The following is a 14,005-nucleotide window of genomic DNA, read 5'->3' as shown; positions in this document are numbered from 1 at the left end:
TTCTCAACTCATAACTCATCTGGCAATTTGAGCTTCTGTGTTCAATAATCAAAACTCACTGGTTTTAGTTTTACTTGTACTCAGAAGATTGTGTCATTCTCTTTCCAATTTGATACCCCTCTCATATGAGAGGGGTATCAAATTGGAAAGAATCAATGCATAGTCTAAGAGTCTAAGAATGACAATACATGGACCTTTTTATAATAATTCTCTTTATAACAGGAGCTGCGGAGAAGTGTTTTCTGTTTGTTTTTTGTTTTTGTGGATGATTGCAAACATGAAACCTGATTATATCTCGTTTCCAGAATGTATCAATTACACGGAAAGCTCAGGAGAATGCTATCTTATTTTTATGATATTATTTATTTTATCCTTTTCTCCTTCCATGAAATTCTTCCAGAACACCAGAATCTGTACTGTATGATCACTACAGCCTAGTTCTCACCATACTGTTTTGGCAAACCAGGTTTGTTTTATGTTGATGTCAGGAAAGCAAGTCATTGGTCATTGTGAAGGTGAATAGTTTTGTTCCACTTTATTTCAGAATATTGATGGGCTCTGCAGGGTGCTGTCCTCAGATGCTAATACTAAAGGATGAGACCTCTGCGGTGTAGCTCACATTCAGTCATTCTCTGAATTAAAGGGTGGATAATATTAAGTTCACGTGCAGATTTGAGGTGAGGGCTTTTCAGGCTGAGGACTCTACTATTGACTGAATGGTCCTCTATGAAAGGAGAAGCTGTCTCTCTCAGCGTTTCCCTTTTTGCCCCATAAAAACAGGGACTTTCCAGAGAAACTGGAAGTTTCTGTCTTCCATGCAAGAAGTGAATTACAAGTTTATGTTTGTCAATGTTTATGTAATTTTCAATATTCAGCTACTGAAATTAGAAATCCATCCCTTCAAACATCCAATCCCATCCTATCATTTCCTCTCATTTTGAGTCAACTCTTTGGCTTAATAGAAATAAGGACATTTCTTCAGAGATCCTTAAGTTCTTGCTACTCTATCTTATTGCTCCAGGATTAGATAATTGGATCAGTCTAAAAGGACAGTATTTTATTTCTTGAATAAAAGAGGAACTGCTTATAATCAATATGCCAATATAATTTATAAAATTTGGAGGAAGGGTCTTTATTTTATTATACATAAGATGGACGCAGAGTTGTTTCTCAAGTTGTGTGTTATGATCTGAATGTTTGCTGTCCCCAAAATTTGTATGTTGAAATCCTAACACCCAATGTAATGGTATCAGCAAGTGGGGCCTTTGGGAGATGATGAATTCTTGGGGGTAGGGCCCTCATGAATGGAATTAGTGCCTTGTAAAAAGGACCCCACACAGCTCCTGGCCCTTTCTACCATGTGAGGCTACAGCTAGAAGTCCACAGCCTGGAAAAGCTCCTCACTTGCCAATGCTGGCACCCTGACCTGAACTTCTACCAGCCTCCAGAACTGTGAGAAATAAATTTCACTCAGACAGTGGTATTTCATTAACAGCCGCCCTCCCTGACAAAGACGCTGTGTCCTGAGACTCTTCTGTGTTCCAGAGAGGTGTTTCAAGACCACCATGAGCAGAGAACGAGGAGGAGGAGAAGCCACACCTGGGACATCTTGCAATCTATACCCACTTAAATCAAAACACTTCTGCATTTTATGTGTTATACCTATTGTTATTCCACGTGGGATTTTTGTCCCTAAACAGGATTCCATTACTTAAAAAGTTTAAATACCACTGAATCAGAGGGAAATTCTGGAGGTACTAGAAGTGAAAAAAATGGATCAAGTAAAATTTCAACTGAATTAACTACATTCTTGTATCAGGCAGGGTCTAAGCAAGGGACTGGAACCCACGATTCCTTGAACTGAGAAATTTGAATATAAAAATATTAATAGAGGATTAAAGTTTTAGGGTGCTGGTTAAAAGGAGATAAAGAAAACTCTAAAGAATATAATATTAGATACAGGAAGCAGCCACCCATTAGCACTTGAGCTGGGAGAGAACCCTGGGGGAAGAGCCCCCCTTCCAATGCCACACTGCAGATTGAAATCCTGACCTCAGCCGAGGACTCCAGCATGGCTCAGCACGTAGTGCTGAAACACCAGGTAAGGTGCTGAAACACTAGGTAAGGTGCCAAGTCAGGAGGAATCTGCAAATCTGCCCTCCAGAGTGCTGAGGAAAGTGTCCACAGGAAGATGCTACAACCAGGAGTTCATTCCAGAGCCACCAGAGCACATAGGAGGGGAAGCCTACCATCAGACTTGCCCTCCTGGTGCCACTCAATTATGAAGGCACTGAAATGGTATCATCACGAGTTTCCCAGGGGCAGGTGCTTCATGCAGCTGGCCTTTGGGTACTGAAGAGAAACCAACTGTGCAACAGCCTGGTGAACAAAGTACATTGGAACCAGGAAGAGAAACTCCTTCTTACAGAGTTCCTCCAGTGCCCTCAACTGACAAAATTTCACTCTGCGCCAGCTGGAGTGGCAGGAAAATTTACAGTCCACCTCCATGATAACAGAACAGGTAGTGAATGATAGATCTGGGGTGAAGAGGCAATAAATTGGTAATCAATTGCTAGGCCCATTATTCATGTGAACTCCTAGGACTCTTCTGATAGAAACTTCAGATAAAACTGAATCCTTTGAACTCATAGAATTGCCACCTAGACCCCAAAGAAAGAAGAGTTGGAGACTTACCTGGTGTTTCCAAGCCCTTTGACAATGAAGATGTTGACTTCATTCACTCATTTATTAATTAATTCATTCAAATTCCTACTCTGTTCACAGCATTGGGCCTAGTGGTATGGGAGAGGCAGAATATGTAGTTCCTCAAGGGACAGGAAGCGATGCAGGTAAAATAAGGCTGTTGGTATTCAGTAACCTACTCTCAATTATTCTGGAGGATACTTTGGTATGAATCCAAATCCAGACATCTACTAAGAGAAGAAATATCCTGGAGTTGCTTCAAACCACAATAAATAAAACAAACAAAAAATATATTTATTTTGACCAAAATTTATTTTAGAGTTGATTTATAAAAATATATACACTTAAAGAAATATTCATTTATTAACAAGATCAAAGAAAGGGAGGTAACTTAGTATATTGCCATAAAACTAGGTTAAACTTGTGATTTTTTAATACTGAATTTAACTCTGAGCTTTCTGATAGCCAGAACTAACTGAGATTTCCGGTAGCTAAAAGTGAGAGGAAAGCATGATTATTTATATGGTTCTATTAAAATTAAGGAACGTATCAATTCCTTAGGGGTTGTGAAATTAATTTTTCTAATACTCAAAAGTGTATCGCTTACATGAACTTTTCCGTATTGAGGTATGTTAGATCACAGGCAAACTTTTATTTGGGTGACACACTGTCACCAAACCACAGGTGGCTCCTTCAGGACTAAGAGAATTAATGATTGATGTTGTTAATATTTCTGGGCTAAGACATATGTGTGTTGTTTATGATCAAGTTTATATAATGCTGGTCCAAGGCAGACTTCATATCATGGACAGCTAGGGTATTTGGTTTACGATTAGAGGATTTTTGTCACACAGGACGTTTAAATAGAAAATACCAACACTAATTTTGAAGGTGCACTCGAGTTCACCACAGTCCCCATAGCGCTCATCTTCACTCAGCTAACTTTCCTATCTGGCCCTTCGATGCAATATAACTGAGTAGTTAAGCATGGACTCTGAAATCAGATTACCTGAGATTAAATTTCCACTCTTCCACTTACTAGATGTGAGATTTTGTAAAATTTACTCAGATTCTCCAGAACGATGTTTCTCCATCTTTCAAATGAGAATCATAACCGTGTCTACCTAGCTTTTGGTTTTGTTGACTGTTTCTTTGCTGTGCAAAAGTCCCGATAGTTCATTTTTGCCCTAGCTTCCCTTGCCTTTGGCGATGTTTCTAGGAAGAAGGTGCTGCAGCTGAGGTCGAAGAGGTCGCTGCCTGTGTTCTCCTTTAGGACTTTGATGGACTCCTGTCTTACATCGAGGTCTTTCAACCGTTTGGAGTCTATTTTTGTGTGTGGTGTAAGGAAATGGTCCAGTTTCAGTCTTCTGCATGTGGCTGTCCAATTTTCCCAACACCATTTGTTGAAGAGACTGTCTTTTTTCCACTGGACATTCTTTCCTGCTTTGTCAAAGATGAGTTGACCATAGAGTTGAGGGTCCATTTCTGAGCTCTCGATTCTGTTCCATTGATCTATGGGTCTGTTTTTGTGCCAGTATCATAGTGTCTTGATGATGACAGCTTTGTAATAGAGCTGGAAGTCCAGAATTGTGATGCCTCCAGCTTTGCTTTTCTTTTTCAACATTCCTCTGACTATTCGGGGTCTTTTCCGGTTCCATACAAATTTTAGGATTATTTGTTCCATTTCTTTGAAAAAAGTGGATGGTATTTTGACAGGGATTGCTTTAAATGTGTAGATTGCTCTAGGTAGAATTGACATCTTCACAATATTTGTTCTTTCAATCCACGAGCATGGAACATTTTTCCATTTCTTTGTGTCTTCCTCAATTTCTTTCATGAGTATTTTATAGTTTTCTGAGTACAGATTCTTTGCCTCTTTGGTTAGATTTATTCCTAGGTATCTTATGGTTTTGGGTGCAATTGTAAATGGGATCGACTCCTTAATTTCTCTTTCTTCTGTCTTGTTGGTGTATAGGAACGCCACTGATTTCTGTGCATTGATTTTATATCCTGCCACTTTACTGAATTCCTGTATGAGTTTTAGCAGTTTTGGGGTGGAGTCTTTAGGGTTTTCCACATAAAGTATCATATCATCTGAAAAACAGTGAGAGTTTGACTTCCTCTTTGCCAATTCGGATGCCTTTTATTTCTTTTTGTTGTCTGATCGCTGAGGCTAGGACTTCTAGCTCTGTGTTGAATAGCAGTGGTGATAGCAGACATCCCTGCTGTGTTCCTGACCTTAGGGGGAAAGCGCTCAGTTTTTCCCCATTGAGAATGATATTTGCTGTGTTTTTCATAGATGGGAGGGAGAGAGTATCTTAAGAGGTGTCCACACTGAGCATGGAGCCCAATACGGGGCTTAATCTCACCACCCTGAGATTATGACCTGAGCTGAAATCAAGAGTCGGATACTTAATCAACAGAGCCACCCGTGTGCCCCTACCTAGCAGATTTTTGATGAGGTTCAAATATATTAAAAATTTTAAAGCACCTTAGAACTATGTTCAACAAGTAGTACCTACTATTTAAGTGGAGACTTTTTAGTATTCAAGTAGGGGACCAAAGAGAGTGAGCTGTTTAGAGCAAATTTGGGATTATTTTGCATTTGTTCAATTTACATCAGAGATCTTGTTCATTTCAACTCTTCTAAGCATCCTGATGAAATTAATTTTAATTCATATCTCTGTAGCTTCTTTTTCACAGAAGCATCCGATTTTTAGTATTCATGTTGATCTTGTAGTGCCCTGATTTTTCTTCCTTATTCCCCCAACTGGTATATTTCAGATTTACTGTCCTGGTTCTGTTGCCACCGTTCTTATCGAACAGTCTGTGTCAGTTTTATGGTTCACTTCTGTATTTAGAGTGGGGTGCTATGATTCTCTGGTTAATGGAAACTGAAAAAATGAGATGTGTTAATAGTGATTTGCTTATATGTTTCCATGCTCCCCCCCAAAAAAAATTTTTAAGGCTAATTTAACTATTTGATTGGGCTATACAAGGAATCAAATGCATTGTGGAGATGAACAGTGATCTGATGATTCATTGTGAATCTTCATATAGCTCAGCTTTTAGTTTCTAGGTACAGGTTTTGTTCCAGAGACATCAGTAGACAGCTTGTTGGCTGCAGGGACTTTAAAATTTCCTTTCAATCCCTTCCCACCCTCATTCCCCAGGAAGTGCCCGCATACTTCATTCCTGTGATTCCTGAGAATCACTAGAGACCACAAGGTGTCACTAAGCTCTGAAGACAGGTCAGCTCCTACTTGTATGCTCTCGGCTCCATATCAATTTGCCTCTGCTGTGGTCAGGGTTTTCTTTCATTCCCTATGTTTTTTGTATGGTGTCTACTAATTGCACCTTTTTTCTTTTTCCTTTCTTATCGGTAAGCTGTAGTAAGTCAGTTACTGATGTTAACAGTTGCTGTCAGTATCTCAGAAGACCATAAGAAATGGGGCAAAGTTTTCTAATGAGGGCTTCCTAAGAACACGTTTGTTTAATGGCTCCATCTGCTGGAAAGAGTCTGAACTGCTTGTTTTTGTTATCAGATAAAATTGTCAGAGACAGGGAGCCTGGGTGGCTCAGTTGGTTAAGCGACTGCCTTCGGCTCAGGCCATGATCCTGGAGTCCGGGGATCGAGTCCCACATCGGGCTCCCTGCTCAGCAGGGAGTCTGCTTCTCCCTCTGACCCTCTTCCCTCTCGTGCTCTCTCTCTCTCATTCTCTCTCTCTCAAATAAATAAATAAATAAAATCTTTAAAAAAAAATTGTCAGAGACAAGCTAGAAAGTACCTAGATATAGCTGGACATTTTTCAGGGAAATTGCCCTAAAGATGAAACTATTGTTAGCAGCATTGTGAGGGACTGAAGAGAGGGATGTTCTAGATTTTCAGCATTGCAAAATGTCTTCTGTTAAAGTGAGGGCACCATTTGGAAGGATTGAGATCTTGAGAACTGGAATGGGGATATATAGGAAGATTCTAATCAAGCTAGGGACATGGAACCCTAAATTTTATTGAGTCTTTTTTGCCAGCAAATGGAGCCCTTCCACGCGCATCTGAGGAGGTTAGCCTTGCTTTGCTTGAAGCACCTGTAATTCCCTCCCTTAAGTAGATGGGTTCTAGGTTAAGTGAACAGAAGTCTAACCAATTCTATAAATAAGCGATCATGTTCCTTCAGTTAATTTCCTGACTTGAGCCATTTTACAGACCCAGAATCTCTTTAATTACAAGTGGGGGGCAAGTCTCTGAGAAAGAACTCTTTTAAACAGAAAAAAAAATTATATAGCTCATCTTTTCCCCACTCTTCCCTAAAAAGATCTATGACCATTAACATGGATGACTATGCATTGAGGAAAGAGAAATAATAAGACTTTTGAGGAGTTGCTGGGCAGTAGCTCTGAGTGGACACTAATTTCAGGAGACCCAAGCCGTCATTGTATTACACTGATCAGAGAAGGGGCAGAAGGAGGTCAAACGATGAATGAAGTTGTGGCTTGGGTCTGCCTCACAGGTCTGCCTGTTTTCTTCATCCATCAGAGACTTCTCCCTGGAAAGAGCCTACAGCTAGGCATACGGATGCCAGTAGCTTCTATCTCCTGAAGACTATAATCCAAGAACTCCTGGATATATATGTAAAAAAAAGAATGGATTTCCAAATTTGAGAGGAGAAAGAAAATAAGAAGGGAGGCAAGATGACCAAACAAATTATTCTGAGACCGCCAAGGAATCACTTGCTAGACTCTACCCTAGAATCACATGAGCGGGAAACACCACCACCCCATGCCCTTTAGCGAAGGAACGCAAACCAGAGTACTTGCACTGTCATCAGCTGGGTCTGAATTCCAAGACCTTTGTAGACCACTTGCAGTACAAAGTGTAAGGTATTTTTTTAAAAGATTTTATTTATTTGAGAGAGAGAGAAGGAGCGGGGGAGGCACAGAGGGAGAAGCAGACGCCCACTGAACAGAGAGCCTAATGTGGGGCTCATTCCCAGGACGCTGGGATCATGACCTGAGTCAAAGGCAGATGCTTAACAGACTGAGCCCCCCAGTGTTAGGTATTTTTGTTCTATCCCCTGTACACAGCAACTCCTTGGTGATTATTGTCCCTCAAAATATTCTGTGTTTTCAAGTAGTTTAGTCTGAAAATCAGGCTAATAGATATTCTTATAGTTTTATAAACACTACCGTGCTCATAAAATGAAACTTTTTTTTTTTTTGCTGGAATGTAGTGCCAACATGCCATAAGACAAATGCTTTACCCATCAGTTTTTATAACTGTCCAACTCAACATACACAGGTTGGTTTGTCGTGTTATGATATGATGTGCAAGAAAACTTGTAAGGATATGATCACTGGAAAGAGGTGAGCATAAACGTCACACAAAAAAATTGTCTCTGAAGCATTTAACCCTTCATATAAACTCCCTTGGCATTTATAGGATTCTCCTTCAATATCAGTCACCCACACAGAACAATTCTTCAGTTTTCCCCTGGCACTCAATGACCTGCCAACTGAGCCTCCATTGTCTGAGTCTCTGTGTCTTTTGTAGCCTATCTCCCCAGCCACTCATCAGTATTTTACTTCTGTGATCACTTAGAGGAAACTTAAAATAGTAAATAATCTTTCGAGTATTTATTATGTGCTAGACACTTTAAAAGGCACTAGAAATTCAAAAACAGATATCGAAACCTTATGTAATTTACAGTCACGGGAGGGTGGAGAACATTAATCAAATATTCACTCAAAGACTGACATATGTAAGACCCAAAATGTGGTAAGTGCTGGGGAGGGGACTCTAATGTTGGGAAATTCGACCTTGTCATGGAGCTCAAGGTCTGATATGTTAAATAAGCACTAGGAAATGTGCTCGCACCCCCACCCCACACACATTTAATCTGACCTTAAAAACTCAGCTTATATAGAGAGAATGTTTGAGGGCTCACTTGATGGAGAAGAGAGAAAAGAGAATTCCAGGTATAGGGAAAATGTCTGTAATGCAGTGTGGTAAAATTCTGTATGAGTTCTTGAAATTTAGTCTAATGCGGTTGTGGTGCTGGGAGTTTTGCTAAGTTTTGTGTAGACAGACACTGACTAAGTAAGCAAGGATTGGACCTGACAAGGGATTTCTAAGCTGTGTTATGGAGTTTGGTGTTATTTTAAGAAAGATGTTAAAGTATCTTTCAAAAGAAGGGTTGTATTTTTAGTATACATAGTTTTTAAATGTCACCTAGATTACATGTCAGAGAATAATTGAAATGGGTTAGGAATAGAACAGGAAGACCCTGTTATGGCAGTTATTTAACATTTTAACTCTTTGCTATTAAAATTGTGAAAGCGATGAAGAGAAGAGGTCAGATTTGAGAGATATTTAGTAAAAAAGGTGACAAGACTTGGTTTTGTGAGAGGCAGAGTGGAGAACAGCCCAGAAGTGTGGGCCAGAGAGAGGGTGGTGATGAGACAGCTGGTTTATAGGTTGTGTAATTTCTTGGGTGGCGTGCTATTGACTGAGAGGCCAAGTGCTAGAGGGTTGTTCCTTTTGTGAGGCAAGTTAATGAATTATTTTCACACGTTGAGCTTGAAATGCCTTTGAGATTTTAGATCTGATATGTTAAATAAGCACTAGGAAATGTGCTCGCACCCCCACCCCACACACACGGCCCTCTGGACTATGATATAGTCTGACATCAAACTTCGTGTGGCATCTTTCAGTCAGAGAAATGGAGACTGATGTTCTGCAGTGTGAATTAGAGCTGACAAATCCATTGATCATTTTGCTCACAGTTTTGTCTGGCTACCTTACTACGAGACACCTGGGCACATTTCTTGCTCCGGGTTATCCGTTTTTCCTCTATTGAAAACCTATAAGGAAAGAAAATGCTTATCTTTAAATCAGCATATGTCCAGAGACTGAAGAGGGCCTCAGAAAATACTTTCAAATTTTAAAAATAAAAATATGATCATGAAAACAACTTAAACAATACACAGTATGGTGAGTAAAGTGATTCTTCCCACCCTCAGTTTTATTTCTCAAGAGAACTTAATAGCTAATGATGATTAGTCAGAGATGTATATGGATGATGCTAAAAGGGCATCTCTGGTTTGCTCATTTAAAAATTATTGAAATGAGCAGAAATTTATATTTTATAAACTAAAATTGGGTTCTTATAAGAGATTTTACATTTGTCAATTTACCTCTAAAATAAGATGATCAAATAAAAAGACACTATTGGCAAGCTCTATTTCACACCTAAATCTTCTGAGTGGGTGGAGTGAGATTTCTTTTGTTTCTCAACTTTCCGAGTAGACCATTCTATACATATATTTATCAGATCATATGAGTTGGTCAGGAAATTTATACCTGTTTCCAACAACATCAGATGACTCTTTCTTGTCACACAATATGGGATTAAAACTGTAAGAAAGCTGAAATACAATAAACTCACAGATGGGAGTCGAAAGGGTTGTTGTCTACCCAGGTCCATGATTGCCCTCCAGGTGGAATAGTTAAGCCAATCCAGTAAAACACTGAAGTATTTAGGTACCGCCACAGAAAACTCTAAATAGAACAGGAAATGTTACAACAAACAACTGACTCATTCTAACAGATATAGATATATATAGATATAGATATAGATAGATACAGATAGATATAGCTATAGATATATATATATATATAGCGAAACTTGTATGTGCTTGGCCCTGAACTAGAAGCAGGGAATGGACAGGTAAGACATACACCACATTTTTCTTTTTTTCCCTTATTGTTAAAAGATTTTATTTATTTATTTATTTATTTATTTATTTATTTATTTGGGAGAGAGAGAGAGAGAGTATGAGCACAAGTTGGGGGGAGAGGTGGAGGGAGAGGGAGAAGGAGACTTCCCGCTGAGCAGGGACCCTGGGATCATGACCTGAGCCGAAGGCAGACGCTTAACCGACTGAGCCACCCAGACGCCCCTACTTCACGTTTTTCTAACAGATCAGAGCAGAGAGACAAATTACTGCAGTGCAACGTGGTGACAGTCAGGTGGAATTTTGTATGATTGCAGGAGATATTAAGACTGTGAAGTCAAATTTCCAAATTTGAGTCCCTGTCCTATGATTTACTACTGTGCATCTCTGCAGTTATTGAATGTTTTTACTGCTGTTTTCCCCAATCTCGGCAACTCATTTATTACAGTACCTATTTTAAAGTGTTACTATTGTTTTGCTATTAAATAATATTATTATATACTGCCTGGCACATAATAAATTCTCATTACATAAATGTTAGTGGTTATTGTAAAAATGAGTATGAAATAATATATAGAAGGAGGGGAATATACAGGGAAAATTAAAGAAAGAAAGCAATACTGAGCTGATGTGAGACATACTGTTCATAGTTTCTTAATATCTCTTTTTAATATCTCTTAATATCTTAATATCTTAATTTTCTTAATATCTCTTTTTCTATAGTAATATAACCCCAAGCGATATATATGGCCAGAAGTAATGAAGGCTACATTTTCCAGCTCCATTTTGGCTAAGTGACTGACCTAATTTCTGGCTAATGGATTAAAATGGAAATGATACTGAAATTCTAATCAGGCATTTAAAAAGTAGGGCTATAACTCTGGAAAACAGTATGGAGCCTCCTCAAAAAGTTGAACATAGAGCTAGCCTATGGCCCAGCAATACCCCAAAGATATAAACGTAGTGATCTGAAGGGGTACGTGCACCCCAATGTTTATAGCAGCAATGTCCACAATAACCAAACTATGGAAAGAGCCAAGATGTCCATCAACAGATGAGTGGATAAAGAAGATGTGATACACACACACACACACACACACACACACACACACACACACACACACACTAGAATATTATGCAGCCATCAAAAAAACCTGAAATCTTGCCGTTTGCAACGACGCGGCTGGAACTAGAGGGTATTATGCTAAGTGAAATAAGTCAATCAGAGAAAGACATGAATCATATGACCTCACTGATATGAGGAATTCTTAATCTCAGGAAACAAACTGAGGGTTGCTGGAGTGGTGGGGGGTGGGTGGGAGGGGGTGGCTGGGTGATAGACACTGGGGAGGGTATGTGCTATGGTGAGTGCTGTGAATTGTGTAAAACTGTTGAATCACAGATCTGTACCCCTGAAACAAATAATATATGTTCAAAAAAAAAAGAAGATAGTAGGAAGGGAAAAATGTAGGGGGGGAAATCAGAGGGGGAGAAGAACCATGAGAGACTATGGACTCTGAGAAACAAACTGATGATTTTAGAGGGGAGGGGCATGGGGGAATGGGCTAGCCGGGTGTTGGGTTTTAAGGAGGGCACCTATTGAATGGAGCACTGGTGTTGTATGCAAACAATGAATCATGGAACACTACATCAAAAACTAATGATGTAAGGTATGATGACTAACATAACATAATAAAATAAAATTAATAAAAGAAAGGTAGGGTTATATCCTTCTATTCATCATTTCCCTCTTTTCTGATGGCTAGAACGTGGACATGGTGGTGAAACAACCGGAAATAGATAGACACGGACAGTACCCTACTGATGAGACCAGAAATCCATAGCTGTATGGATCACCGTGTGAGTGACATGACCTATTGCATATATGAATAGACAGATTTTTCTCCTATTTTAATGCTTTGAAATTGGAAACATCAATCTATAGCTTGTAGCAGTTTAATTGGGAGCTTCTTTGTTTTTGCTTTTTAATTGTACTGATGCTTTTAAGTGTACTGTTACATCTTATAATTAAAAGTGTTTTAGATTCAATAAACAAAGTACACATTTACCTTGTATAAGCTACAGTGATTTTGGTTCTCCCTCACCTGCAGCCAAACTCATATGCTAAATATCATAACTGTTTGTAGGAACACAATAGTCATTAGGCATACGAGAGAGAATAGTGTTTTTCCATTGAGTTATCTTGGCACTATGGCCAGAAAAATCAGTTGACTAAATTTTGCAGGCCTTGATTCAGTTTCACTGATCTACATATCTCTCTTTTGCCAATTCTACACCATATTAATTAATTTTGCTTTATCGTAAGACTTGACATTTAGTAACGTACATCTTCCATTCTTCTGCTTGCTTTGGGTCTAGTTTGCTCTTTTTCTAGTCTTTTTTTTTTTTTTAAAGAGAAGCTTAGATGATTGATTTTACATTATCTTCTTTTCAAATGTAATCCCTCAGGGCTATAAGTTACCCTCTAAGCTCTGCTTAAGCTGAAACCTGTGAATTTTAGATTTAGAACATTAAAATGTTGTTTTCATTCAATTCATAATATAGTTTTAAAATTTTCTTCTGACCACTTCTTCTTTGACCTATACATTATTTAGAAGTGTGTTAATTTTCAAATATTTGAGAATTTTCCAAATATTACTTTGTTCCTAACTTCCGTTTAATTTTGTTATGGTCTGAGACATGTTTTGTATAATATCTTATCTGTATTTGTAATTTTTTAAAGTTTATTAGGTCTCCAAATATGGTCTGTCTTCATGAAAGTTCCAGGTGTATTGAAAAAAAGAACGTGTACTCTGCTTTTGTTGGATACAGTTTTCCATAAGATTAATTTGGTTGAATTGGTTGATAGTATTGTTCAGGTTATTTATTTATTTATTTATTTATTTATTTATTTATTGGACTTGTTTTACTCAAAGAGGAATGTTGACAACTCAAAGAGGAGTGTTGACAACTCCAATTGTAATTGTGAATTTCTCCATTTCTCTTTTTAGTTTTATCAGTGTTAACCTTATTGCATATACATATATAATTGACCCCCATTATGAGATTCAGGGGCTAGAGAGTGGAATATTATGGACTGAATTGTGTCTCTCCAAAATTCATATGTTGCAGGCTTAATCCCCGGTACTTCAAAATATAACCGCATTTGAAGTCAGGGCCCTTAAAGAGATCATTAAGCTAAAGGAGGGCTATTAGAATGGGTCTTAATTCAATCTGATTGGTGTCCTTATAAGAAAATTTGGACTCACAGAAAGACATAGATGCATGTACACAGAAGAAAGACCATGTGAGGAGGACACAGTAAAAAGGTAGTCAGCTGAAAGCCAAGGAGAGAGTCATCATGAGAAACAAAACCTGCCAATACCTTGATCTTGGACTTGCAGCCTTCAGAACCGCAAGAAATTAATCTCTGTTGCTTAAATCATTAAACTTGTGGTACTTTGTTATGGCAGCCCTGGCAAACTCATACAACCCCTTCATCATTGTGCAATAGTCCTCCTTGTTCTTGGGAGTGTCCTGTTTCTTTCTTTCTTTCTTTCTTTCTTTCTTT

The 14,005-nt window shown here is 38.6% G+C and overlaps 1 protein-coding gene across 1 annotated transcript in view; it reads right to left on the bottom strand.

Annotated features, from left to right (window-relative positions):
- Positions 1-8,319: 8,319 nt before the first annotated feature.
- Positions 8,320-14,005, bottom strand: part of LOC112830182 (killer cell lectin-like receptor subfamily B member 1B allele A) — a 29,299-nt gene continuing 23,613 nt past the window's right edge. The window contains exons 5-6 of the mRNA XM_025879918.2: positions 10,146-10,258; positions 8,320-9,561 (exon numbers count right to left, since the gene is read on the bottom strand). Of these exons, the coding sequence (XP_025735703.1) occupies positions 9,447-9,561; positions 10,146-10,258 (228 nt within the window). The 3' untranslated portion in view covers positions 8,320-9,446. The remainder of the gene's footprint in view (positions 9,562-10,145; positions 10,259-14,005) is intronic.

This window comes from Callorhinus ursinus, unplaced genomic scaffold, assembly GCF_003265705.2.
Source record: "Callorhinus ursinus isolate GAN/ISIS: 27379988/994484 unplaced genomic scaffold, GSC_fseal_2.0 scaffold27, whole genome shotgun sequence".
Lineage (NCBI taxonomy): Eukaryota > Metazoa > Chordata > Mammalia > Carnivora > Otariidae > Callorhinus > Callorhinus ursinus.
The sequence above is the reverse complement of the archived record's forward strand: the minus strand, read 5'-3'. Positions and strand labels throughout refer to the sequence as shown.